Source organism: Lacerta agilis, chromosome 7 (assembly GCF_009819535.1).
Source record: "Lacerta agilis isolate rLacAgi1 chromosome 7, rLacAgi1.pri, whole genome shotgun sequence".
In the NCBI taxonomy this organism is placed as follows: Eukaryota; Metazoa; Chordata; class Lepidosauria; order Squamata; family Lacertidae; genus Lacerta; species Lacerta agilis.
The window spans coordinates 68,971,560-68,996,686 of record NC_046318.1 but is presented as its reverse complement, the minus strand read 5'-3'; the positions used below and the strand labels follow the sequence as shown (position 1 = coordinate 68,996,686).

At 40.0% G+C, this 25,127-nt stretch overlaps 1 protein-coding gene across 4 annotated transcripts in view; it reads left to right on the top strand.

Annotated features, from left to right (window-relative positions):
- Positions 1-25,127, top strand: part of CSMD3 (CUB and Sushi multiple domains 3) — a 567,871-nt gene that overhangs the window by 439,475 nt on the left and 103,269 nt on the right. For all 4 annotated transcript variants that reach the window (XM_033155765.1, XM_033155768.1, XM_033155767.1 and 1 more), the window contains 6 exons: positions 12,228-12,341; positions 12,915-13,010; positions 14,184-14,387; positions 18,964-19,088; positions 21,564-21,660; positions 24,212-24,316. In XM_033155765.1, coding sequence (XP_033011656.1) covers positions 12,228-12,341; positions 12,915-13,010; positions 14,184-14,387; positions 18,964-19,088; positions 21,564-21,660; positions 24,212-24,316 — 741 coding nt within the window. The remainder of the gene's footprint in view (positions 1-12,227; positions 12,342-12,914; positions 13,011-14,183; positions 14,388-18,963; positions 19,089-21,563; positions 21,661-24,211; positions 24,317-25,127) is intronic.

Genomic DNA, 25,127 nt, shown 5'->3' with positions numbered 1-25,127 from the left:
CTCCCTCACCCTGGGAGGCGTCCACGGCCTCCTTTTGAGCCGCAAAGTGAAAAGGCGCCCCACGAGCCGCTTTTTCGCTCTGCGGCTTAAAAGGGGGCTGCGGAAGCAGCGGCGGCACTGCCGTCACGACGCCCCGCTCCCAGGGCGTTTCCGGGAGTGCCACCCCTGCCTGGCTGCAAGAAAGATAAGAGATAGACAATATCACAACAAGTTAGACACTTAGGAACTCCAACGCCCTTCCTTTAAACCAATAATGCCTTGTATTATGTAGTTGTTGTATGATGTATGTTATGGTTTGCAGCTGGGCAAATTCTAATGAAATTACTATGGCCTTTGGTTAATATAATAAACTATTTGATTGTGGTTAGCAATTGCGAGAACAGGATGCTGAACTAGATGGGCTACTGGCTTGATCCAGGAGGACTAATCTAATTTTCCTATGTTACCTCTGTACTAAAATTATAAGAAAAATAATTCACCATTTGCTGTGGGGCTATCCTTTTTATCCAGCTAATGCTATTGCCTAGTGTTTCCAATCTAGGCTGCTTTGTACATTCTTGCTGCATAAATTTCATTGCAAAAACATCACAAATATCTTCAACTATGTTGGACTGCAAGTGAAAATATCTGTATCCACAAACATTTATGGGGTGACATAATGCCATTTCTCATGTGTCTGTCCCAGCAATAAAACAAAAGAAACTTTTGAATACCATTTTTTTCCTAGATATTAGTTATTAGTTGATAGTGTTATATGTATTAGACACTTTAGTGATATATTCTCTCCTGCGCCCACTTTAAGGTCAATATCAACATTGCGTCTTTTCGATACTGAGTGCTTAATACAAAGGACTTTTTGCATCATCTTCAAATCTCAGGTTTACAGAAGAAAGAGTTGGCAATTGTTATGCCAGCAGATCATAGCTCACAGCTGGGAGGTAGTTCATTCACCAGTTCAGTGCTTTGCACACTTGCCAAGTGAGCAGATGCTTAGGAAGAAGTTAGCACGAGGTGACTTTTGGAAGAGATTATTCAGTTTTTATAAATAAAATTTAGAGTAAATGCTTGTAATATAGATCCAAATCTAACAAGTGTGTGTGTGTGTGTGTGTGTTGCCTTGTTAATAGTCCACAATTATTACTTTGAAATCCATTGCTTTATTGTAACCTAATGTGTTTGCAATAATGAAATATTATCTTCAAGGGTCAACACCTAATGAATGCAAGTATCTATGACCCATGGAGAGGTACACACAAGTAATTTGTGATTCAACCTTGTTTATCACAGGTGCACAAAGAGGCTCACCCCATTGTGCTGATGTATTCTTTGTTAACTTTTTATTCCATCTTTCCACCCAATTTAAATTTCTGAGTCTGCTTCCAGAAATGAAGTGGAGAGAGTATGACTCCATCCAGGGCAGGCAGCTTACTGACAGTTTAGGATGATTTGTATCAGTGCCCCCTACATCTCATCATTCCACAGCAAGATGAGAGCTTAGCAGGATCACCAGGTCTATCCACTGGAAAAATCTCTCAGGGTATTCAGGAATCCATTAGTATCTTGGGGTGGAGCATCCTAACTCGCCCTCCATCCTTGTTGGTGCAACAACTGAACAATAAAAGTTCAGCCCAAGCTACACCAGGGAGTTTTCTTACTATGATAATGATCAAAGCAATCATTGCCACAAAGTCAAAGAAACTCTTTCTTGATTGCCAACCTCACTCGCAGGGGGAAATCCCCACATATAACCCTAAAAAGTTTATTCCCAAGCCACCAAAATATTATACAGCAAATAAAACAATATCATTTGGGGGGCTCTAATATACAATGGTATATTTAACACCACTTTAAGATGTTTCTAGTTTTCTCCATACTTCTACATTTAAGAATAACAAAACTTGTCAGAGCTGAACTACAGAGGAAATCCTGTCACAGATCTGGGTTTTTTCCTCCTAGTTTTGAAAACCTGGCAACAGCAAAATCAAAGCTTGTAGAACATGTCATTGGCAGTCTAGTATTTTGAACGCATCTTTGCAGCCCAAATTAACCTGCCAGGAAGGGTTTGTTAATCTGCTGCCTGTGTATGTGCATGAAATGGCACAGAAAAGCTCCCTGATGTTGGACCAGATGTTCTCTCATTAGAACAAAATAATGACCATATGTTTCTATTATTACAATGGTCAGAGCACATGTGGACAGACTTGGCCTCTCCTACTCCTAGTGATTAGACATTTTGGCCCTCTGGGGTGGAAAAAAAGAAAGAAAGAAAGGGGTTTCTTGTGGTAATGCATTCCTATTTCATAGAGGCACAGAAGCAATTTAGCTTCCCTACATAGATTCTTGCACCTTGCTTGTACGTGAGCCTTTCAGGTTTATCCTTTTCTTTTCTTTTTTAAACTCTAAAACATGTTTAGCTCTTTTATATAGCTGATGATTAGATGGCAGGTTCTTCAAGGACCTGTGGAATTTCTTTGTACAATCACCCTTGCTCCCTTGGAACAGAAATGTAAAATAAATGGTGGGCTTATGAGTACATATCTTTTCAATATGATAATACCACCATCTGTTACCATGCTGTTAGTGTGGCTATGATGTTTCCTTTATAGATAGACGGTTTGATAGTTATTTCAGGATTTATAAATGTTATATGAGATGTGATTCTCCCTTTCCAAAGATACCGTGAACACCACAACCCTCTATGGCAGAGGAGGGACGGCAACAGAGATTTCTATGGCTTTAACAAGGGCCCCATGTATGTATGGAACTAATTTTTCAACTGCAGAGAGGAAGTTCTTCAAAATACCATAGTCCCTGGGACATCTTTCTGAGGCTACAGGATTGTGCTCTAAATTTTGTGTATATACACACACCCACACACACACCCCACGTTTCAAGGATCAAAGGTTGCATATATATTGTAGCTTTCTGCATTTGATTCTGATACGAACTCTGAGAAATGAATTAAACTTGAGAGACAGCAACTGATCCAAAGTTACCTAGTGGTTTCCACACCTGAAGGGGATTTCAACCTATGACTCGTGGCACCAAATTCAAAATGTTCTTCACTGAAATATCCTGCTTCTCAAGCTCTTTTATTTTAGTATATTTTAGACACTCTGTAGCAGTCTAGTCTTGTAACATTTGCCTGTTTTAACTGCTGTATCACAACCAACCAAGAAATGTTGACAATAGAGGTTATAAACAAGCAGTACCCTTCTGTTAGGTTCAGCTATATTATTTTGTGTCCCTTATTTCCAAAAGTAGTGAGTAATTCCAGGTTTCCTTTGGAACAAAGTTCCTTTGCAAAGAGAGATTTCTGTGAGTTTATGGCATTTTGTAATATTGGGTTTAGTTATAAACATACAAAGGTGGTGGCAGAAAATCTAGCACTCCTAAAAAAAGCAGATTTAACAGCACAGCACGAGATCAACAGAGCAGAGCAGATCTGAGCTGAAATTTCTCAGAATGCATTTTTCTCTGAGAAACGTTGCATTTTTTTTTTCTTTTCCTCACTGACATGGAAATACACCACTTTCACGTTACCCGCCATTTTGTTGGGTTAGTGGTAGCCACCATCGCTGGTGAAGGATACAAAATGGTGGGCAGGTTGCCAATACAGTTGCTACTGCCGCCACTTGCAGCACCAGCAAAAATAACCGCTGCCACTTTAGGGGAAAATAGAAAAGGTGTTACTGCTAATTGTTAACCCTACATCTGATGAGCAGGTGGGAAAATTCTGCTCCTCTACATGAAGAAATTTGATGAAATAGTCCACCCTGTTCCACTGTTCTCCAAGATGTTAGAGATAAGGCCCACTATATTCTATCTGTCTGGTAGCAGCTAGCTCTCAAAAATGGGAACTCTGTTCTAACCCTGAAAAATCCTTTGCTTGAGGATCTGAGACTGCATCAAATCACCCACTCCACCACTGAGTTTGACTCCATCTACTGTAATACAAAATACCCTCTTTCCATTAATGCTTGTTCTGCTTCTTGCAGGAAAAAAACAAAAAAAAAAAACTTTTGATCACAGAGCAGGCTCATTTTGCCTTGAGCATTAGTGGAGAAGTTTGCATTTACAAATCCCTGGCTGATATTTTCAGACATGAGCAGCTAGTCTGCATTATAATATTCTTTAAAAAGAAAGAAAGAAAGAAAGAAAGAAAGAAAGAAAGAAAGAAAGAAAGAAAGAAATGTATTGTGTATACACAGCTATATACTGCAAGACTAAGCATATTTATGTAGAGTAAGCCCCACTACACTCAATGGGATGTACTCCCGTGTAAGTGCACCTTGTTATTTTTCTGGAGGCCCAGATTTAAATTCAACACAAAAAGTGCCTACAGTGTTTTGGAAAAGCTCCTGCTTATGAAATGAAGTTTATGAGGCTTTATCGACAGAGACTTGTTTGTGGATTAGAGTATGCCTTCGGAAGATTAATCTCTGATAAGAAGGTGGGCTGCAGAACCACTCGGCTCTATCCAGAATGGAATGCAAATATTTAGTGTCTGATTATTTGGTCCTTTTTTTGTAAATAGCTGCAACTTCCTTAATAGGGCAGCCAGTAGCAGTCCTTTGCCCCTTCCCCTCAACTAAAGAAATTGTAATCTAAGTGTGAAAAGAACAATACAGTGGTTAGGGATATGGGAAGGCTCCCAGATGATCTGTTTATTGAGCATTTATCCTGGTTTGTTTGCAAGGAGATTAGACTGCATTTAAATAAATAAATAAATAAATAAATAAGCAAGCATTCATTTTTGATTCGCTTGCAGGGAGGGCTAGGCGAGCAGTGCATCAAAGCGAGTGTTATCCCCCATTATCACTGCATTTTTCTGGCACTGTCTGTAGCATCCCATTGGTTTGGGAAGGGTACTCACTGTCTGAAGAAACCTTGCAGCGGTTCTGACCTAATACCAGAAAGCAGCGGGGGTCAGGATAACTTTAATATTTTTATTGATTCATGAATATCAAAACAGAAACTCAACACATCAGCTAGGACTTGCTACCCTTACAAGACTTAAGACTCCAGCTAGTTCCCAACTCAACTATGAGGGGAACAACACAGCAACTGGAGCAGGGGTGGGGGGGTGGGGAGGATTGTTCTGTTATAGACCAGGGGCAAGTCTCATAAAGAGACAGGGTGCAGTTATTCTTTCCCTATTGCAAAATACTCCACCTAGGTTCCTAGTGCAAGAACTCCGAATCAGCTTTTATTGTGGATTTGCTGGTTTTGAATCCCACCAGAAAATTGTCTCAGTCTGGAATTCCCAGAGACATAGAACTGATATTGGGATCTGTTAGCTGACACTGTTTTGTGGGTGCTGGCTGTTCCTCTTTCATATCATATACGGAAGCAGTAGACTTTGGCTTTGCACGTTTGGGCTATGTTTCCTTCTGGACTCAACTGTATTTTTGTAATTAAAATGGAATATTTTAAAACACGGAAATCCTCCTGTGGCATCCTTCCTAAGGAAAACTAAGTTCAGGCAAGTGCTGCATGCCTGAAGCTTCTTACCTATTAGAGAAGCTGAAGGAGCATTTCAAATGCTGAATGGCAGCCACACTGACAAAAATCCACTTTTTTTCTTGCCCATTGAGGACTTGATGGGGAACAATCAATAAATATTTACTTGAGTGGAATTCATAGGCTGAGAAGATGTTTTTGGGATTCCAGACAAGAGGGAAGAAAAAATATATTTCAGAAAATATTTACCTCCCCATCTATGTTGTTTTCAGACAGGTGTGCAATGATGACAGCTTAAGAGCCTTGCATTATCTTGTGTTTTTCCAAGGTGAAGAGTGTGTATGAGAGCCTTAAATTGCTTCTAAATCACCAATTGTTGAAGACATCAAAGTCCACTCAGCCAAGTCGATTTCTGTCATACTGAGCATGCAGATGCCAGCACACGGCAAAAGGCAAATATAGTATAGTTAGGTGCTTGTCTCTAAATAGTGTTCTTGAGTTTTTTCAACCTGCTAGGGAAAGAAGGATGCCCAGTGAATAAACCTGAGCTCATTTCAATGTGTGTTTTGGAGAATAACATCATGACAGTCATAATTTCCCCTGACTCTCTTGTTGTTGTTGTTGTTGTTGCTGCTGCTCTCAGTGAAGACATGAATAGGCATTAAACGTCTTTGGGATGATTTCAGATAAGTCCGTCCCTCCAAACACATTCTAGGGTTGCCACAGTTTCCTGCAAATACATAATATGTGCCTAAAAGAGTAATGAGGTTTTTGTTTTGTTTTGTTTTAAAAAAAAATAAAGACAGTGAGGGGAAAGCGGGAATAAACTAGAGTGGAATATAATTATCTATATATTCCTAATGCTTCTTTCTAGATAACATCTGCACTAGCATCAGTCTGAGTGGCATCTGTTGACTTCATATAGTTCTTTAAGCATTGTAAAAAGATCTTTAGATATTGTGTGCCAGTTTTAACATATGCTATTACAAAAGCTATTACAAAAGTTGTTTTCATTGCAGCACAGTAAATGACAACTGAGATCTTCTGATAGATCACTTTTTGTGGTCCCCTATGTCCCTATAACAGAGACTGCACATGTAGTGAGGCAAGCCCTATCCTGTGGAACTCATTGCAAATAGAAGATAGATAGATAGATAGATAGATAGATAGATAGATAGATAGATAATACTTTATTCGGCTATAAGCCCACAAGGTAAAACAAATCAATAAATAAAACAGCATTTTACATTCTAAAATATCAACTAAAATATTTCAATGCATAATCTCCTTCGCATTACTTACAATCTCTAGATGTACCATATTGTGGCCTTAAAGATAAAGATGGAGCATAGCATTTACTAGATTTTTAATAGTCATGCAGCATTCCATGAAGTCTTTTATATGAAAGAACTGAAATCAGGAATCTGGCAACCTGTAATGTTCTATAAGAGTCAATGTCCTGGAGTAGATAAACTAGATGCAATTCAGGTGGTTAGGAACAATTTCCAGAATGATTGAACTCAGAATCCTTGATCGGGAAACAATGTATAAAGGGCAATCTAACAAGATATGGTAAAGGGATTCTATTGATTTGTTATCACATGCGCATAAAACAGAGGTTTTACCGTTAGAAAATCTATTGCTCAGAACATTTGGGGAACACATTAAATCTGGCTCTAACAAATGCGAATCTGTGCGACGCAACCGATAAGGTAGACAGATATCGAGGTATCTGGGGCATAGATATAATGCCCAGATTTATCGGAGAACATGTACCTCCACCTGTAGTGAGATTTTGTTGCAAATCAACCTCCTCCGATCTTTGTTTGATGACCTTTTTAGCTGTAATTAGATCTAAATTTAGTATATCGGAAGGAGAGTTTCCATAAGACAACAGTTTGGAATGGATTTTTGTTGCCCATGGGCTGCTTGAATTCATCTCTCCAAAGGCACTGAATAAGATGGTAATTTGGCAATTTATGCCAAAGGGACAGCCAATAATTAAAGGCATGTCTCCACATCAGAATCTCTAAGGAGGGGATCTTAAGTTCTAAGCGAATGGCAGAGTTGCTTACACAGGAGGGTAATTTCAAAAGGCATCTGAGAAAAAGATTTTGCAATGTCACCAGAGGCATGAGGTTTACAAAGGGGCCCCATAAAGGGACCACATAGGCCATAGCTGAGTGGGAGTCATCCCTACTTTCTTTTATATGCCTTTTAAAAACTGGAATTCATCCTTTTTATTTTTATTTTTTTAAAAAAACAAACCACCAACACTTTTGAATGATATTTCATTGTTTTTACTGACATTATTATTATTGTATTATGTATTTATGTGGTACAACACTTTGCTATATTTCCTACAGAAGTGTGGATTTATAAATATTTAAATAACGAAATAAATAAGCTCTGAGATAAATTCCACACACACTGGCATTTACGAATTTGAATTGTTCATGGGCATTTTAAATATTTGATATGTGCTGGTTGTAGGCCGAGCTAAAGATTGAATTCTAAGTTGTTTGCTTTAGTTTATAAGGCTCGCCTTAGGGGCGCGGAAACATATCTCTCCTAGAGTAATGGTGTTTCTGTGGGTGTTCATGAACAAGCATATCCATCAGGTCAGTTCAATACAAGCCTGTGAAGATTGAGGCCTTGAAGTGAATTTAATATGCAAAGTGTAACCAATCAACAGGCTGTGCAGTGACATGATATATTCCTCATGGTTTCAAATATATTGGGAAGGACTAACCCGAGCAACTGGGGGTGATACTAAAGTTTGGAGTTAGAAGTCCTTATTTGCGGTGGAGACAAATAATTGATGCTGCAATTATTTAAGATCCAACTTATTCCTTTCTGATAATTAAAAATCATCTTAAGTTACTTCGTTAAGAAGTCTTAACAAGTATTTTTCACCGTCTCTCCTAAAATGAATAAAACTGGGGAGGCTGGAGGATCTATAGTGCAGAGATGGCTTTATATATGCCCCCCCCCAATTATTTCATGTGTTGGTGTTTGATAGGTTAGAATATGTGATACAGTAATCGCCTACATACTTGGGAGAGGGCAAGGCAGTGTTCAAAGTAAGGAGCAGGGCCCGTTTGAGTATACATGGGAACAGGCAGACCTTGTTATTGTATTTTAATATTTTGCTGGAAGCTGCCCAGAGTGGCACCATCATCGTCGTCGTCGTCTACCTGTCACAAGAAAAAAGGAGGGGCAGGATTTCTCCTTCCTATGAAGAAGAAGAAGAAGAGTTTGGATTTGATATCCCACTTTTCACTACCCGAAGGAGTCTCAAAGCGGCTAACATTCTCCTTTCCCTTCCTCCCCCATAACAAACACTCTGTGAGGTGAATGGGGCTGAGAGACTTCAAAGAAGTGTAACTAGCCCAAGGTCACCCAGCAGCTGCATGTGCAGGAGTGGAGACACGAACCTGGTTCCCCAGATTACGAGTCTACCACTCTTAACCACTACACCACACTGGCTCTAGGGATTATCTGGGGTCCCCAAGTGCTCTAAATGTATATTGTGGGTGTGGCTATATTATCCAGTGGCGTGTGGTCAGTGGACTAGGTTAGTCCCCTAAATGTTCACAGTAAATTAGGGTACTAAGTATGGTGCCTCCTTCCCGAAGCCCGGGAAGCTTCCGCCCGACTTAGGGAGGGAGGCGCAATGTTCACATGTGTGATTTCAGGGCATCACAATGTCCCTTGCACAACGTCACACACGCCTCATCACCCTCACAGGCCGGTGCCTCTGACCCTAACTGTTTCCCTACAAAAGAATTCACTGTGCACCATTGATATTATCACATCATCCTATTCCCTATTAGAATCCCCCTTGATGATAATATAGTAACATATTTCCTAGAAAACATTGTCCCCACAACCGAAGGCATCATCAGGTGATACGTTTCTTCTGATTTCTTCATTTGCATTCTACTGTGGACCGGGAAGATTTTAAACATTTATTTCTTCTTTATATCTGACGTATTTTGAAATCTAGAACAGCTGAACCACATTCTCATGATGTCAGTGAGACAATTCGTGAGAGCCTTCTGACAGCTAGAAAAGGTTATCAAATTATAAGGGTGACTCTCTTTAGAAACTGAAGGGAGATTCTCATCAATTCGATTCCCCCCCACCCACATTCAGCTGTGTAACAGCAACTGATGAAAATATCTGCTGAGTGGCTGAGAGCAATCAAGCAAAATGGAATATTTATAAGAATGAAATAGAGAAATAATGGAAATTGTCTTGGAAACCACAATTCCAACAGAGAATCAAACAATGCAATGTAAATATAATGCCGCTCTCGTTATTCAAGATATTGTTGAAGGGGAAGGAGAAAAAAGGAGAAAAGGAGAAGCATGTGTATGACTACAATTATGTTGGTTCATAGGAGAGCAATGAAGAAGGGCCTTTGTAGTAAAAAACAACAAGAGCTAGAGACCTACCAAAGCTATCATTCACTATAATTAATCGTACAAGCTTTAAGATAGCCTTTAAGAACAAAGGGAATATGTTGTGCTCTAAAGATTCTCATCTTCACTCTAGACAAAAAAAATGTCTTCAATACAGTCCAGTATATAGAGCTGTAGAACCTACATGGAAATTAATATGCTACAGTTTAATGTTAATATTAACATGTGGGATAGAGTTTGCATGGATAATACAAGAGAATTCTCTTCTTATATGTAGCGTTTAATTAAGTGTTCAGGAATGAAATGGCGTGCTATGGCAAAGCTATAAAATTATCCTCAGGCTGTTCTCTCTCTCTCTCTCTCTCTCTCTCTCTCTCTCTGTGTGTGTGTTTCTTTGACAAACTCCTGACATGTCTTCAGAGTACAGAAAAGAGTCCTGAGACCAATAACATTATTGCTATTACTCTTTCTTTAACTATTTCCCCACCACCAGCACACACACACTTCGTTTGTAAAATCTGAACTTTCGACTTTTTTAATTAAATCAGTGTCCCTGAATTTCTGGTGTCTACTAGATTTTCCAGTCCTGGGATATGGCTTTCCTGCTCATTGTAGGAACATTCCCAAGAAGTCTATCCAAATGGTGAACTGCTCACACCGGCTTCCAGTTTAGAACTATGTCTTTCAGAGTCCTAAGATCATGAACCAACACTTCTATCCCTCCTCCAAAAGCTCCGTGAAGTTCAAAACACTTTTGAAATTCAGGCTGTTTGTTGTAGCTTGGAAGCATTAACTTGTTGTTAGGACAGGACCTAACTTCAATGAACATATATCAGACTTTCATTATAACAGGTGTAGAAACATCATAGCAACCATTTATTTACTTTGTGAGTAAAGCTGGTCTTTGATGCTTGTTTCCCCTGAGGCAATGATATTCTGGGCATGTAAATACTAATAGCAGATGTTCAGAGCAGGAAAATGTACAGAATGGAGAGAAAAAGAAACCAGATATCAATAGTTCTATTCAGCTTTCATATTGGGGCTTAAATGAACATGTGAGAATTGAAGAGTATGCACAAGCATTCTATATAGGGGTTGTTGTTTTTTTGGCTCCATACTGAGTCCAGGGGTGACTGTCACTAGCTGGGAAGCTACAGTGTTGTCCTTGAACTCGCAAGTTCAAGGGCAACGGGGCAAGAAGTTTCCTTTGGCTGATGGAAACTTTGGCTTCCCTGCATTCTTCCTAAATCTGTTCTGGGGTTTCTCCCAACCAGCCAGAGATAGCAGAGATAGCAAAGTGGCTCACATAATTTTTCTTTTCTTCTCCCGCTTCCTCCTATTTGACCCCTTGCATTCTCATAAGATAAAAGAGGGCTTGGAGATTGATTCAGGGTCCAAATGCACAGTATTGATGAAAACATTAACCACACTGAAGTTAATTAAACTTCCAATAGACTAATCAGCTATAAATTAATGCTTTTGTATCCAACTTGCTAAGGGCATGAGGTGGTAGATGTTTCTATGGAAGACTTCTTCTTCTTCTTTACTTTTTTTTTATTCCTTGTTTACATTTGGCTCTTGTTGGGCAGAACGGATGTCAGGAAACCCCTCTCATCCCGACAGGTAACTTTCCCAGATCCGTTGCGGTACAGGGACCCACCTCCCCCTCTCCGCAGTTCGTCATCCTCCTCCTCTGGAGGAGGAGACCATTCCTCCAGTGGGGAGGGGGAGATGGAAGCAGGGAGTCGGGACAGGGGCTGTATCAGGATCACAGAGCCTCAACACCAAGCAGGAAGTGGGGAACAGGGACCTTTTCCTGTGCTCTGATCGTGAAGGGAGGAAGGACGTGGAAGGGGGAGGCGGGGGTTTAGAATCCTGCGCCTTCTGTGCTGGACCAAGAACCAGAAATGGTCATTCCCGGACTCTGCTGAGGGATGAGATGGACGTTTCTATTTGAGCTCCACTGTAAATATTTGCACAATAAAGAACTTAGTTGTTAGAAGTTCGGCTTCTGGCTGATTATGAGCAACCACTGACTATCTGCCAACAGCAAAGGTCAGGCACTCCAAATGAATCTTTTTCTGCAAAGGAATCTGGTGGTCATGGTTAGAGTTGTGGTTGTAGAGGTACTTTGATGACATCCTCCTTCTCTCTGCATATCCAGAGAACCAACATGACAGCTGGATCAGAAGAAACAATAGTTCATTACACTTAGGATATTGTATGAAAATGGTAACCGCTATCAGAGTAATCACTTAACTGTATGCATGGTATTAAAAACAAAAAATAACTTTCTTTCAATTTAATTTCCTGCTTTTCTTTTTATCTTTCCTTTAGTGGTTTTTGGCCAGTTTGTATTTTTCCAGACATCACTCCATGACGTGGTTGAGGTATATGATGGCCCAACTCAACAGTCGTCTTTATTATCTTCTCTTTCAGGATCTCATTCAGGTATATCCTCATAGAACAACCATGCATTCCTTGTTTGTTGAGTAAAGATTTGTGCCAGATATTCTGGTGCATAAGTGGTTGATTTTGATTTTTTACCCCTCTTTAATGTGGGTGGGTTAAAATTCCAAAATAGTTTCTTATACAAATAAATTACAATGAGATCAATTGAAAGGAGTTGTATTATTGAAGGTGCATGTAATCATTCCTCAGAAGTGAGAAAAATCTTGGGTGTACATGCTTAAGCCACTGATATATTTGCTAAAAAGATGAATAGAGGAATGGCCTGGGTTAGCAAAATATCCCCTCTCCGAAACACCACTTGTAAAAGGTAATAACTTACAAAATGTAATTAATCAACTGTGATAGTTTATGTCTAGGTCAATCAATATGAACCTGACAGAATATCAAGTTAGACCCAAAAGGACCCTAACACTGAGATTAGAGTTTAAAATAACATGTTTGCCGGATGTAATGCAAACAGTATTTTAGGATTACTGGCAAAAAAAAAAAAACACTCAAAAAACCCACCAACCTGTTTCTGAGATACAATGCTTGTTGTCTTGTCTTGAATAGGAGAATCCCTTCCCTTGAGCTCAGGGAACCAGATTACCATCCGGTTTACTTCAGTTGGACCCGTAACAGCTAAAGGATTTCACTTTGTTTATCAAGGTATGAAACATGAGTGCTTCAAATATGCTTCAGTTAAACCTTTGTGCTAATCTTTCACATTTCCTTTCATTTCTAAGACCTTTCTTTAAAACACACACACACACACACACACACACACACACACACACACTTTAAAAAACCCAACTCCAGTCAGTTTGAAACTGTATCCATCACAACAGCGATTAAGAAGTATAAAATATTGATAGGGAAAATACTATCTGGTAGATATATCCAGTGTTTTTTTCTAGAGGTACGCAGGGGTACGCATACCCCTAAACATTTTGTGAATCTTTGTACTTTTGTCCATTTACTGTATTTATTTGAACTATAAAATGGTGATTTTCTTGAGTCAAAATGAGAGTACCCCTAAACTTTTTTTTTAGGAAAAAAGCACTGGATCGCTCATATTTCCTTATGTATTTTGAATCCCTATGGTTATTATTAGGATGTTTAAGAACACATAACCATTCATGAAGCTTAAATCTGTAGAAAAGCTATGGAGGGTTTGCAAATTTGAAGTGAGACTGGGAGAATCCCCTTTTCCATTTTGCTTATAATCTGATCTGTTCATATTCAACCTTGCCTGCCACTCAAATACATATTTCAGTATCATTGCAAATTTAAACAGTGTATCACCCTGAGCTAAATCAATAATTTTGCTATTAATTATTAAGTCATTTCACTTCATTTACTTTATTTACCATTTTATGGTTCAGGCACTTAAAATGACTGCACGTCAACATTTGCTACTGTAATTCAGTGTTTTATAAAATTTGAATACAGATCTGACAAACAGATCATATATTCATAAAACCATAGCCAATACATTTAAATATCTATCCATCACAACAATATGAACTTCATATATTAGTTCAATAGTGCATCACAGGTTTGTTTTTTAATCCAACTAATGTACAGTCCAGTCCCAGCGTGATTTTGCAAAGGGCTCATAGGGACAGCTCTTTTATCTAATCAGAATTGTTGTTTTACTTATCATTTATAAGTATAGGCCTCATTATATAAGATAAAACTGATATATACATTCATTCAGGAACTGCATCAAAGTGATTTTTAAAAAGCCCTAATTTTAAATGTATTTTAAATGTTTGTGCAGGCTAAAAAAAGTATTTTTGCACTGTGAATCAGTACATGTCATTTCTTGTGGGTTTCTAGCGGTTCCAAGAACAAGTGCAACCCAGTGCAGTTCAGTGCCGGAGCCACGATTTGGGAAAAGAATTGGAAATGACTTCGCGGTTGGTTCATTGGTTCTTTTTGAGTGTAATCCAGGTTACATACTCTATGGATCAATAGCAATTAGATGTGACACAGTGCCCAATGCGTTGGCACAGTGGAACGATTCCCTTCCTACATGTGTTGGTGAGTAGTTAAAGTTGTATTTTTTGTAAAAATCTAGTTACTGTCTAATCAAGTATTGTATCAAATACTGACACATTTGTGCCTGTACCGTTGCCAGCACCGATGGCTTGCTGGCCTTCTGTTATATGCAGAAGTACACAAGCTATCACGAAAGAGAACCAGGAATCCCACCCTTTCTTTTCTGTAGATGTCAATATTTTTTTCTCCCTTATGTTAGAAAATACCGTTTACACGGAACCACTGAACTCACAGGATTCTGAAAATGTCACCTCATCTTTACACATTTCCAGGGAAACGTTGCAATTCCTCTAAATAGTGCGTTCAACCCACACACTTTTTGACCCTTTTGCTCTATTATTCCTGTCTATGGCACTTACATTTTCCAAGATTTTGCTGGGTTAAATCTAATGGTGTCAATGCACAAGGGAAGTGGGCTTCTCTGCACACAGCAGGACTTCCATTTGATCCTGCAGCTCCCAGTGTACTCAAAACTCTACTTCAGAGACTCCTTACCTAAGATCTCGACTGCCCAACCCTTCTACGTACTGTGTTCATTCCATAATCACTACCAAGACTAGGAGACTGAATTAGTTCTACATTCCTGTACCATTGCCCATAGTTTCTCAGTATCCTATATTCTGTCTTAAAATGCTTTGACCTGTTTACACTCTTCTTTTTTTATGAATATGCAACATTTGAAAGTTTGCTTTGTTTCTTAATGATGACAATTCTTATTAGCTGGTTTTTTAAAAATAAATAAATAACCAGATTATCAATAGGGAGGAGGGAGGATCTTATTTAAGGGTTTTTTATTATCTCAAAGGCTGGTTTTAGTATTTTAAAATTTAAACCCACCCTATAAGACCTTAGTATCCGTCCCTACTCATGTGTTGATATCATTGGCTGAGGTACTCTTCAGGTGCCTTAATCAAATTAAGTACAATGGGTCACTACAAAAGAATGAGACTTTCCAGTAGTAGCATCTCTGTTGTGGAAGTCCATCCCCAAGGAGGCCCACCATGTCATTTAAATACTTACATGTCTTTTCAGCATCAAACACCATTTCATTTTTCTAGATGTTCTAGGCTACTCTTTACCAACTTGGTCGCTCCAAATGTTTTGGACCACAACTCCCATCAGCCTCGGCCAACTTGCTTGATGGGTCTGATGGGAGTTGTAGTCCAAAACATCTGCATCAGCTTTATTATGCAGTGTCCTGATATTATTTTAGCCCTATGGGGTTTTTTTTTGGGGGGGGGGGGTGCATTTCTTTCCCTTGCTTTAATTCTTTAGGGCTATGCTGTTAATATCTTGGTCTCTATTTTAAAGACATTTGTCTTGTTTGTGTTTTTGCAGAATTTTTTAAAATGACAATGTGATTTTAATCTTGGAGCCAATTTTGCTTGCATGCTGCCCACCAGAACGATTGTTATAGGATGGCTTATAAATTGAATAAATAAAATAAATTACAAAAGTTAATTGACCCAAGGAAGGTAGTTGCTCTTCATTAGTGCACATCACTCTTCTAATCTAGGTCATAAATATGCATGAGCTTAAAACTGCTCTGAAGGAAAATCAGGTTAATAATTGAAATGCTAGCCATGACCATTTTAAATTGCCGTAGCTCTGTAGCAACTGCCTCAATGTTTCCTTACAGATATCAGCTATCAGTCATTCTGTCTGCTCCTGCTTTTACCAGTAATTATTTAAACTGTTTAAGTGACACTGACCTTTAGTTTATTCATGTAGTCCCTGACAGATTCTATCAGTTATATGCACTACAAAATGTAGCTCCTACATTCATTACTCAGATAAGTTTCCTTCTTCTACATATTCTTCAAGTCCTCATTTTTGTATCTAATGAAAATGAGCTCAAGGACTTGATATGTTGTTCACCGGAGTGATGCATGGGCTGCTAATGGTACTGATAAAACTTCTCATCAATCATTTCTCCAAGCCATTATAATACCAGCAGAATATCTGTATTTAGATGACAGCCTAATGTGGTTATTAGGATGTCTAGTTTCTTGACCGCAAGTATCATTCATGTTTAGCATCAAATATCAGTGTGGTGCCCTTATGAGTTCTTTCTGTTTATGTCTGTTATTGCTGTTATTATTTATTTTGTGTGTTACACAGATGTGGGCTTTACTATCTTGACAAAAGTACATTGGACTCCGACAAAGTCTGCTTTTTTTTAAAAAAATGGAGCTGCTTTGCGCACAGAAAAAAATAGGTTATATTTTATTTAAGCCCTGTGGGCTCATTACATCTCTAAGAAGCCCCCTTTTTGACCTAGATCCAGGCCCCCACTGCCTTTTAACCTCAGACTGAATTATCAGACTGAAACCTGCATCATAAATGGGTTCAGAGCTAAACAAGAAAGGCCAACAATTTCCCAGCCCTAGTCTCTTAAAAATGAAATGCCCTAGCTAATCAGAGTGTTATTCTGTATCCATGCTGTAGATCATATTAAGGCTGTGAACTTATATAAGCAAAACTGGGTCTAAGTCACATTGAACTCAGCAGGCCTTACTTCTGAGTAGACATGCTTAGGGCTGTGCTGTAAGGATGTGTATTAAACTATCTTAAGTGAGGGGCAGATCCACACTGTGCTTTTAAAGCATATCCAATGAACTTCCATCCCCAAATAGTCCTGAGATACGCAGTTTATTAAAGGACGCTAGGACTTGGAGCTCTCAGATGGGGAAACAATGGTTCCAGGTTTCATAAGGGAAATTAATTTGCTTTCATAGAATTCTAAGAATCGTCTAGTTCAAACCCCGCCCCCCACAGGAATATAGCTAACGAATCCCTGAAAGATGGCCATACAACATTATTATTATTGTTATTATTATTATATATTATTATTATTATTATTATTATTATTATTATTATAGGCAAACTCGGCCCTCTAGATGTTTTTAGCCTACAACTCCCATCATCCCTAGCTAGCAGGACCAATGGTCAGGGATTGTAGTCCCAAAACATCTGGAGGACGAGTTTGCCTGTGCCTGATAATGATGATGATGATTGACTTGGAGAAGTAGACTATGATTCACTAGGATTCCTAGGTCGTGGCTTTTATTTACAAAGAAAATAATATCAGCAACAAAATTATTTGTTCATCTGTTCTTATTTCTCAAATTACCAGCTTTTTAGTGGATCAATACAAGTTGTACTACTTTTTCCTTACGGGTCTGCTTAGACAACCTGAGAACATAAATTTATAATGACAATATGGCATATAGATTATGTAAATAAATAAAATATGGACTGATTGATTCATTCCTCTCAGATAATGATTAGCTTCTCTCAGCTAGGTGTTGCAAATGGGGAGGCAGCTTGGGGAGAGACAAACCCTTCTTCAAGTCTTCTCCCCTTGGTGTTTTCTACTCCTTCATCCCTTAGACTGAACTTTTATAGGGCTGTAGACTACACTCTCCCAAGGCAGACAGTTGTCTCAGGGATTCAGTACACCTTCTAAGTAGCAGGGTCAGTGAGTGTAACAAACAGCTGATCTTTCAAACATACTTACCTCTCCTTAGCAAGCAATATCAGATCCTTGGATATATCCCCCATTCCAAGTGTCCACTGCAACCCTAACCCCATGAATAAGCCCTGTTGAATTGAGTAGGACTAATTTCTGAGTAGATGTGGTTAAGGATGCACTGTTAACTCTGGAGAGAGCCTTGCCTTGCAATAGACGGTACATTTTACCATTCCTTAATCCTACCTCTCAGGGACGCAGGTGCTCTGTGGGTTAAACCACAGAGCCTAGGGCAGGCTTAGGCAACCTTCGGCTCTCCAGATGTTTTGGCCTACAACTCCCATGATCCCTAGCTAACAGGACCAGTGGTCAGGGATGATGGGAATTGTAGTCCGAAACATCTGGAGAGCCGAAGGTTGCTGACCCCTGGCCTAGGGCTTGCCGGTCAGTAGGTCGGCGGTTCGAATCCCCGTGACGGGGTGAGCTCCCGTTGCTTCTGCCAACCTAGCAGTTCGAAAGCACGTCAAAGTGCAAGTAGATAAATAGGTACCGCTCCGGTGGGAAGGTAAACAGTGTTTCCGTGCACTGCTCTGGTTCGCCAGAAGCAGCTTAGTCATGCCGGCTACATGACCCAGAAGCTGTACGCTGGCTTCCTCGGCCAATAAAGCGAGATGAGCACCGCAACCCCAGAGTTGTGCGCGACTGGACCTAATGGTCAGGGGTCCCTTTACCTTTACCTTTAATCCTACTCTCAATTGATTCCACATAAAGAACCTGAATGACTACAGAATGTATTATTTAGCAGAAGTGGATGATACCTGTTGAGTGTAAATGCCACATTCAGCCATTGTGTGTATATATCAGATGTGTTAGAACAGTTTAAGAGTCTTACAATATCAGCCGGGATGGTTGGGTGTATTAACGTGTTTTCTTTTCCTGAGGCCATCTTGAACTATAGGATCATACTGTAAAACTGTTCAGATCAATCATGTTCGCAATTCTGTAAGGTTTTGTTACAACCTATCCCTGCTGTGATGAATGATATACAGGGGAGCCTCTTCCCACATTTTATGCCTTTGTTTCCAGTGCCCTGTGGAGGAATTTTAACTAAGCGCAAAGGGACCATTTTGTCCCCTGGCTATCCTGAGCCTTATGACAACAATCTGAATTGTATTTGGAAGATCACAGTGCCTGAAGGAGCTGGAATTCAAGTAAGAACACATAGAATTTTCTTCTGATATCAGTATAGGCTCTCATCGCTGGAAGAACTGAGGGCATGAAGAGTTCAAACCAAACCAGGCAATTAACAACTGTCACAATAGATATAAACCTTTTTCCTGGGAGTAATTTACTGTGAGAGACATTCCTGTTGAGAAATATTACTTTTAGTATATCAAGGTTAAATTTTTAACAATTTTAACAGTTTTTATAATTATAATATATGAAAGGTAATTTAAGGTGCTGGAACTAACGACATTTTAGCTGCATGGTCCAGAACCCTGCCAGGCTCCAACTGGCTGCATGGAGGTGAGGTCAGAGGAGCACTCTTGAACTCTTGCATTCGTTTACCAGCTACAAGTGGTAAAATTACCTCTTCTACAAATACTGTCAAAGCTGCAGAAGTTCTGACCACTTTTTCACCTGATTACCCTACACCCTTGTGCAAATTAATTGAAACAAAGCATGTTTTCTATCTTACTCGTAATCTTGTACTCAAAACAAACATGAAAATCAGTTGATCATTATGCTGTTGGAAGCCTGCAGCCAATAGAAGGAATGATGCGCTCGCCGCAATATATTGAGGTTCTACGAAATATAGTTATTCCAGAGCTGGAAAAGAGGTATCCTGACTGGGATAATTGCATCAGGACCTAGCCCCCCGTCACACATCGAAAGTGGTGAAGAAATTTGTGACAGAGCAGCAAATACAGGTACTTGATTGGCCTGGGAATTCCCTGGACCTAAATCCCATTGAGAATTTGTGGGCTATATGCAAAGGTCGCCTCCGTGCTGTAGACTGTACAACTATGGAGAAGCTCATTCAGGCCCTGATTCAGGTGTGGTACAGGGATCCGAAAATCAACAGTGACTGTTCGAAACTAGTAGACCCCATGCCAAACCGTGTTCAAATGCTGCTTAAAAATACCGAAGGTCATATCCGTTACTAATGTACGTATATGTGAGTTTTGTACATGTGTATGTGAGTTTTGTACAATAAACTACATTGTTTGTTTCAATTAATTTGCACAAGGGTGTAAGAAGGTCCCAGTTTTGATCTCTTCTATCTCTGAAAAGAAATAAAAAAGTGTCAGGTATCAGGACTGTGAAGTACCCTGGCCACAGAGCTGCTGCCATTATTGTACCAGATCAGATGAGCCAATAGCATGATTCATTATAAGGCAGTTTCATATTTAGAATTGGGGGTGACCATCCTCAGCTCCTTTATGCAGTACATTTCACACAGCAGAATCTCTATGTAATTAAGTTATATGAAGACCTGACAAACCCTCCCACCCACTCTATTTTCAGAAAGCTAACATTTTTTTCCGGTTTGTTAACTGTGAGAAATACCCAATTAGCTGGAAACACTATTTTTCCCCCTATTCCAGAAGTCAGGATATAGAAATGAGCATAGTTTAAAGAACTTCGTTGGCCTTTATTGTGTCTGTTAGTTGTAAGAAGTTGTAAGAATGGAGGGGGAATCTTTTCAAAAATGGATTTCTACACATAATTTGGTAGTGTAGGCCCACTTGCTGATAATAACGCTCCGAGGCTTGGAAGCTTTTCAGGTGAATGGAAAGAATGACTACATTTCTGGTACTCAAGCATTGAATGACCACATATGTCCAGGTTGCTTGTGCACTGTTGCATTTTGTTTCATTTTTAAAAGCCTGGCTAATTGTACACAAAAAATATACAGAAAAAGCACATAGAGTCCAGGGGTGTGTGTAACCATTATTTGAAGTTGTTTCCATTATTTGATGTTTATTACCTACTGAGACTTGGCCCAATTTCATCACTCCTGGTAGAAGCAGACATTCAGCAAGGAAGAGAGGATTCCAAATCCTGTTTGCCATTGATGTGCAAATTGGTAATAGGAGAGCATTTGGAGAGCAAAAGGAAAATGGTTTAACCCTCCTCACTGCCTCCCCCCCCCCACTCTTCTTTTACTGGTGGTTCTAGACATGTCATGTAGTCTAGTGGCGAAAGTGTCCATGGACAGTGGTTGATATGGAAAAATATCTGAACAAGGAACAATTTCTTCCCACAACTTCACCCATACATGTGTCCCAACTTTATTTATTGGCAGTGAACATGTGGTTGGAAATCTCATTGTTACCATACATCTAGCTCTCCTTTCACGCAGGGCAAAACTTTTTGGGTGTTCACCGTTATTAGGTAAGCGTTGCTAACTTCTGTCAGCAAGCACAAATACCAGTACTTTGCAGAACAGGTGGATGTTACAGTGTCAGAAGAAATGGAGATAACTGAGGACAGTATTAGATGTTATACGAGGTACTCTCCTTACATGCCTAGTTGAACCCAGTTTTGATTGCAAGCCTTCACTACTTCGCAAAAAGTATAGCTTGCTCAAAATACACTTTTTATGATAGTTGTGAATCTGGGGAAATTGTAGAATATGGAATTCTCTCATAATTTTGCCATTAACTTTTTCTTCTTCATAGGTCCAGGTTATAAGTTTTGCAACTGAGCATAACTGGGACTCTTTGGATTTTTATGATGGTGCTGATAATAATGCTCCGAGGCTTGGAAGCTATTCAGGTGAATGGAAAGAATGACTACCTTTCTGGTACTCCCTTTTATGATAACCTGTGCCACTTCTGAAAATGCCAGCTATAAAGATATGGAATTGGGTTCACGTAATACATAATACATCTTTTGGAACGAGTTAGAGATTCAAAGCTGCATGCCAGATTTCTGGGGTTTCATTACCCAGTGCTACCATATATTGATGTCTGCATTAAAACATATTGTATTGCCATTTGCTGCTACACGTCACATATATTGTGAGTGCAGGGTGGTGTGAATTATATTTCCAATATTTGTCATCGAGAGCAGATCCTGTTTACCAATACTAGACTTCAAAAAACAACAACACACACAACCCAATTGGCTCTTAATGGATTTTGTGCTATGCAACCTGGAAGGAAGTTGAATACAAATAACACAATATCCAGGATCCTCCGAAGTGTCTAAATCTAAGATTCTTCTGCATACAAAACCATTTGCGCGCCTGTGAACCACAGTCACCAATGCATCCTCTTCTTCCTTGCCCCATTACTAGCTATATCATTATTCTCATTTCTTTCCTCTTCCAAACTAGCCCAGGAACCCTAGGGACCTTCAGGGCTTCCTTAGTCCAGTTGTGTAGATGGAATGTGTAGGATCATATCTCTTGCTTGTTCTGACTTCTTTGAATGTGATGTCTGGTTGAACAGCTTGGATTACTGAAGTGTTCCAGTCATGGTTTGGCCACTCCTTTGATATACTATAAGAAATAAATAGCATACTGTCCAAACTCTCAACAGTATTTAGTGTCCTCTGGAACATGTAGCCTTTCTGAATTTTCAATACTCTAGCCTTTTTCTGCTTTACTAATACCCATTCTTATTTGTTTTTCTCCAGCTAACTCAGGCCCATCGTCAGTGGTCAGCTAGTGTGGGCACTGGTGGAGAGTCCCAGGAGCTAAAAAGGCCCCTGTAGGAATTTAATTTTAGGAATTTTTTAATTTGGTACCAGACTTTTAACCTAGAGGTTCCTACATAACTTCCCTGTCACTTTTTACCTGGTCTGTGCAGCTTTTGGTCAGCTGCTAGGCTTATGATGTGAACAGAACAAATGAGGTTACTGTTCATCACCAAGAGTTTTATTTCAATGATATATGCACAAAAATTCACAAACACATATAAAGAAGAGAAAACACTTCCTGGTATCTGAAGAAGTGTGCATGCACACGAAAGCTCATACCAAGAACAAACTCAGTTGGTCTCTAAGGTGCTACTGGAAAGAATTTCCTATTTTGTTTAAACACTTCCTCATAATTCAGGGGCAGGGGAACAGTCAAAGAGAATTCACAGCTGTGTCCTGACATGTCTCTTCACTCCTTTCTCTTTCTTTCATGTTGGCCTTTGACCATGTGTACACCCACATGTCCTCCACATGTGCTGTCTGTGACTCATGTCCCTAGATATTAACTTCCCATTTTTCATGTATATGTGTTTCCCTAGAACGTGGGCATGTGCAGAATACCTCTGACCTTTGTTCTGTTTGTTCCCTTTTTTCCATGGCATATGTACCAGTGGCCCACTGGCAGCCTTTTGCAAAGGAACTGCTGAAATCTGATGCTTGCGGTGAAAAATAGCCAAACACTCTTGCCACTATATACATTATATTGTAATTATAGCCAAAATTTCAGAAGATACAATAGAGTAAAACCAATCATGCTGAGATAGCTCAGTCAGCAGAGTGTGAGACTCTTAATATCAGGGTTGTTGTGATGGCCTGGGAGTCAGACTCTGATGCTGAACCTGAGGGATCCCAGCCTGCACAGGATTCCCCGCCTCCAGAACCAGCTGAGCCGGGGCCAGGGCTTGAGCCTGAAGGATCCCCACCTGTGCTGGATCCCCAGGTGCAGGCATCAGCAGAGTCTGCTCTGGCTCCTGAGGGAGGACCCATTGCCTGCAGGTGCTCCACTCCCAGCCTCTTCAGAGGAAGCTGAGGCATCCCCTGGGTCCAGTAACCCACCAGCCTCTCCTGAGCTACAGAGGCTCAGGGCAGAGAGGCGAAGGGAGTTAAGTGTCTGCAGGAGGAGTGCTCGCCTCCAGGCCCGGAGGAGAGGCGAGTCTCCGGAGGATCGGGACCGCCCTAAGCATAGGGCCAGATAAAAGCCAGCCAGACCCAGCCCAAGTTGCGTGAGCAACTTAGTTGCAAGCGTGTGCTCAACCTGCAACCTTGTGCCTGAACCTGCCTTGGACCTTGACCTGCTCCCTGCCTTGCTCCCCACCGGATTGACCTCCTTTGGACCCCTAGACCCAGGACTGGACTTGGACCTCGCTTCATGGACAAACCCTTGGGGCCAGCACAGTTGTGGGTTCAAGCCACACATTGGGCAAAAGATTCCACAATTCTATGGTTCTGTGATTTTACTGTTACCTTAATAGTGGTAAGATGGAGTCATTCTACAAACTGGAGAATGTTTGAATTTTGTGCGTGCGTGCAATATTTCATACATTCAAAGACAAAATCTAAGGAGCGTAATAGCTGTATTGCTCACAGTACTAACATTTTATTTTTCTACTTTCATTTCCCTCAGGAACTACTATACCTCCACTTCTCAACAGTACATCCAACAACTTGTACCTAAACTTTCAGTCAGATATTAGTGTGTCGGCTGCTGGATTCCATTTGGAGTATACAGGTAATGTACATATGATATATGTTACGCTTGTGTAAGCCAGGATAGTTTTGGAGACACAAAGGATTGCCTTCAAACCATTCAGGTCTTGATCTAGTTGGCAGAGTTAGCATAACAGGATTGGGTGTCAATTTGCCTTTTAAAAATTATTATTGTCGTTATTTCTGCTTACCCTGTGCTCCTCTTGCTGCCACAAATAATGTTATTCAGCCTTTAAAGTGGAATGACCTCTTGCAAATAGAATTCTGTCAACAATTTAAAGATTATTCCCCTATAAAATATTGTAGATCTGTGCTTTCTTTGGAATTGTCCTATAATAGATTGCAACTACGGAACTGGATTAGTGATCAAAATGGGAGAACCAAAAGGGCATCCCCTCACCCACCACAGTTTCCATTTCTTTCTTTTCCAAATGTCAGTCTTCATTTTGTCTCTACTGAACATGCTGAACAGAGGTGGCTCTAGGGGGTACACCTAGTGTAGCTTCTGGGGCACCAGAGCAGTTCCACCACCAATGGAAGGCGAAGAGGCAGGGGGCACTAGATTTTGGCGTCGCCCAGGATGCCACTGAAATTTGGACACCATGGTTCACCACTGTGCTGGAACTTCATTGGGATGTCTTTGCATGATTGCTGTCTTCAGTTTTAACAGAATATTTCTACTACTGTAGAAACCTTGGGGTTTCCTCAAGCATCCCGACACTTCCCTATTGTTTCTCAGAAGTACCCTTTTGACCTCAGTCCTGTTAGGACTTACCACCTTTGTCAGCTTTTAGAAGGATGGTTGTGGGAAAATATAGATGGAATAAATGGTT